At 68.5% G+C, this 3860-nt stretch overlaps 1 protein-coding gene across 1 annotated transcript in view; it reads left to right on the top strand.

Moving 5' to 3' along the window:
- Nucleotides 1-3860, top strand: part of MORN1 (MORN repeat containing 1) — a 45590-nt gene that overhangs the window by 34215 nt on the left and 7515 nt on the right. The window contains exon 12 of the mRNA XM_023521637.1: nt 3199-3576. Coding sequence (XP_023377405.1) covers nt 3199-3576 — 378 coding nt within the window. The remainder of the gene's footprint in view (nt 1-3198; nt 3577-3860) is intronic.

Genomic DNA, 3860 nt, shown 5'->3' with positions numbered 1-3860 from the left:
CGAGACGCATGTGCCAACCGGGCAGCTCTCAAAGGGGTCTGAGGGTGCCCGCCTGGCCTTGCACCCCAGGACCCTGCTCCCCGCTGGGCCGTGGAGACGGAGCCCCTGGTGTCCCCCCCAGGTGCACCGCTCTGCTCAGTGCCTGTGCGGCCACCTCTGAAGGAACGAGTCTGCCCTGGAGAGTGACACGGCCTGCCTGGTCACCTCCAAATGAGATGGCTCTCGTCCCCTCAGGGCCAATAACGTTTCATTCTTCGGATTCGCTTAAATGAAGAAAACGCTTTGAGCCGCCGCCTGGCGAGGTCCGGGCCCACGGTGGCCATTCGCGGTGATGGCCAGGCCCCCTCGGGACTTGTTTGTGCAGCGGTGTCTCTGCCGCTGCCTCTGTGTCCTACACAGGTGATTAGGGAGTCTAATTGAGTCGGCTGTAAAACGATAATTAATAGAGTTCCCCTCCAGGAGAGGTCGAGCTGCCCGATCACCCCGGGCCCACTCAGCCCCCCACTGCAGAGCCGCCTGCCCTGCAGGCAGCAGGCGACCTTTATCTTGCTGATAAAGCCGTAATTGCTGTGATTAAAATAGACACCAAGTCTTCAGAAGCAACGCCAGAGCTGCAGCTGGCATCTGCCGGCCCTGCCCGACCTCCAGGGTGTCCCGGCTGGGGAGCGCCCCCCAGCAATGCGCCAGCCAGGCCCCTGGAGGCTAAGGGGGGCCCCTCTCTTGAGCCCAGGAGGACCGTGTGTGGGACCCTTCTTTCTCTCGAGTGGGTCCCCCAGGGTCCCCAGAGCCTCCCTGCAGGACGACCTGTCCGGTGGTTTTGTCAGGGACTCCGAAGCCCCCTCAGCACTGCGGGAACACGGGGCAGCAGAGGGACGGGGCTGTCCCCCAGCCCAGTGGTGGGCAGGAGGGGGCTACACGGGCCCCGGTCTGTATCAGACTCCGGGTCACTTCCTTTGGGTGGCACCCACCATCAGGCTGTCGCTTTTTTTTCTGTGGTTTGACCCAATGAGACCAGGTCTTACAATAGGACAGCAGGAGGGGTGCGCAGCCCAGGTCAGGGGTGTGAGCAGAGGCCAGAGGGGCCCAGCGTGAGCGAGGAGTGTGAGCAAGGAGGGGGTGCAGTCTGGTGACAGTCCTGGGCTCTGCGGCCACAGGGCTTGACTCTGCTCAAGATGCAGGAGAAAGTGGGGGTGGGAGCAGTGGGGAGCCCCTGGCCGCGAGCTGGAGCGTGAGGGATGGGGGTGCCAGGGCCAGGGGCTGAGAGGCCAGGCGGGAGCCTGCACCCCAAGATGTGGGCCGTGGAGCTGCGAGCTGGAGCATGCGGGATGGGGGTGCCAGAGCCAGGGGCTGAGAGGCCAGGCGGGAGCCTGCACCCCAAGATGTGGGCCGTGGGGAGACCAGGACTGGGAGGCAGAAGGCAGGCTGTCGCCTGTGTTCCTAGTCAAATAACCAGGTGGAGGGCGGGCCTGTCTCCCAAGGAGAGACCGAGCTGCAGGATGGTGAGAATCTGCACAGGACCAGGGTGCAGGCTGCGCACGGGGCCCGGATGCTTCTCACGTCCCTGTCCCCACAGCCACCGCAGTCCGCCCAGCCTGCCTCCACCAGGCCCCAGCGCCACCCAGCCCACAAGTGTTCCGCATCCCACCCACGCTCGGGCCACCTCAGGGTTGGCCTGTCTGGACATCACGTCTGCACAGGGACCGACTGGGCGGACGAGCCAGGAAGCCACGACCCAGCCGAGACCGAGGAGGCGGAGGGGGCAGCAGGGTGGGCGTCCAGCCCGAGGCAGGACCGAGCTTGGGGGTGGCCCGGCCTCCCACGAAGGCCACTGGGTGCGGGTGGACCCGGGTCCCGCCGAGCTCTGTGCATCATGAGGCGTGACAGGACAGCAGCAGTGGACGCGGGTCGACTGTCGAGGGCACCAGCTGCGTTTCCACCGCCCGCCCCAGGGGACGGCGTGTCGCACGTCCGGGCCTGAGGCTGCTGCCATCCCAGGCCCTGTGGTGGCCGCCTCGGCAGAGGGCTGTTAGGGTGCAGAGCCGGGGACTTCGCCGTCCGGACGTGCGGTGAGAGGCAGTCAAAGCTGGTCCCGCGGGGCCGTGACGCGTGAAGACGGGGATGAGGCAGCTCGGCTCCTGGCCGCTGCCCAGGACGCGCGGACGGTGTGGGGGCAGCGAAGCCGACGCTCAGGGGCCGATGTCAGCGGGGGGACAGCCTGACGCTTCGCTCGCCACGGCGACAGCAGGAAGAGCCCCCCGGATGCAGGAGCCCCGCGCCCCCCCCGTCCCCCGTCTGTGCGTGGAGGACGGACGTGCCCCCTCACCCGGAGCCCCCCAGCAGACGCTCGGGCGGGGCGCCCAGCCCTCTGCCCAGCCAGCCCCCGCTGGCGCCTCCTCCTCAGCGTGTGTGGCCCAGCCGGGGACACAGGGACGGGGGCCGGCGGGGGCGCCCGGGAGCACAGCCCCCAGCGGACAGCGGTCCTGGGGGTGCGTGTTCGGGCCGGTCCTGGGGTGGCCCCTGCACCCACCCAACACCGCGGTCAGCACCGTCAGGCCTCGGCTGCCAGCTCTCGGTGCAAAGGGCTGGGGGGACCGCAGCCCACCTGCAGGGGGACAGAGCCTGGGACAGGGCCACCAGGAGAGACCCTGTCACCTTCGCACCATAGGGCCCCTGCAAAGGGAGGGCTGAAGGGAGCTGGATGGGCGGAGGTCCATGGTGGGTTTCCCACCACAGGGACAGACAGGCTGAGCCCGGCCCGAGGATTTCAGGGTCTCCCGGGGGACAGTTGCCCCTTGTGGCTTCCATGCTCCCCATGTGCTGTTCGCGTGGCCTGACTCCCCACTGCACACAGTTACTGAGTAGAAGCATCCCGTCATGGGCTCAGAGGAGGGTGCCGGGCAGCAAGGGCCTCGGGGGACATCGTCCAGGACACCCTCCCAGCCCGGAGGATCAGCCCCGGGCTGGGTTCGCCAGGGAGTGCCAGGGTCAGGCGCATCCTCAGCCTGTCCCCACTCACCCAGACGTGTCCTCGTCACCCCACCGGGCACGTCCTTGGCCTGTCCCCACTCTCCCGATGTGTCCCCGTCACCCGCCGGGGGCCACACTCTGAGCGGCCATGCAAAGGGCCTCTTCCGACCTTTACCTCGTGATGCCTAACGGGTCTCTCTGTTCTCTTTCGGACGCGCCCCTTCTCCTCAGCGGGGGGACGTGCCCTCTCTCGTCCCGAGAACTGTCGGCGGGTGGAGCGAGGCCGTGCCCAGTTCGTGGACGTCCACCTCGGGCCCCTTCCGCGCGGGTACCACCCTGTCCCATTCCTGGATGGCCAGCACGAGGTAGGGGCGGGGACCTCCACGCGGCTCGGCCAACGCTGCAACCGGGGAGTGGGAGGGGGGACGGGAGGGGGCCCCCGGGAGCCCTCTGAGTCCCCTTCTGCTCCGTGTGAAGGGAAGCCGCAGACCCAGAGGCGGCCTGGGCCCCAGGAGGAGGATGCCCACCGTGCCGGGCCCATCCGTGGGCAGCAGGTAGGAGAGGCCGCCCTCCCCACGCCGGGCGTCTGGGGGTTGGTCTGGGCCACAGGTGGGGCTGTGAGCCAGCCCCTCAGGGTGCACAGTCCCGAGCGTGGCAGGGCACCCCTCACACCCACCTCCATCCCGACTCCCCTGGCCTGTGACGCTCTGGGCACCACAGGCAAAGCCTCTGTCTGCCGGGGCGTGAAGCCGCCTGTGGCATGGGGGACGATTCGCTTCCTCAGTGGGAGCCCTGGGCGGCCCCAGCCTGGTCTACATCCTGCGGGTAGAGCGGCCGCCTCCTGCAGAGCACAGCCGGCCTGGCGGGCCACCCGCTGGAGGGGCCTGCGGGCT

This window comes from Pteropus vampyrus, unplaced genomic scaffold, assembly GCF_000151845.1.
Source record: "Pteropus vampyrus isolate Shadow unplaced genomic scaffold, Pvam_2.0 Scaffold309, whole genome shotgun sequence".
NCBI lineage: Eukaryota > Metazoa > Chordata > Mammalia > Chiroptera > Pteropodidae > Pteropus > Pteropus vampyrus.
The sequence above is the reverse complement of the archived record's forward strand: the minus strand, read 5'-3'. Positions and strand labels throughout refer to the sequence as shown.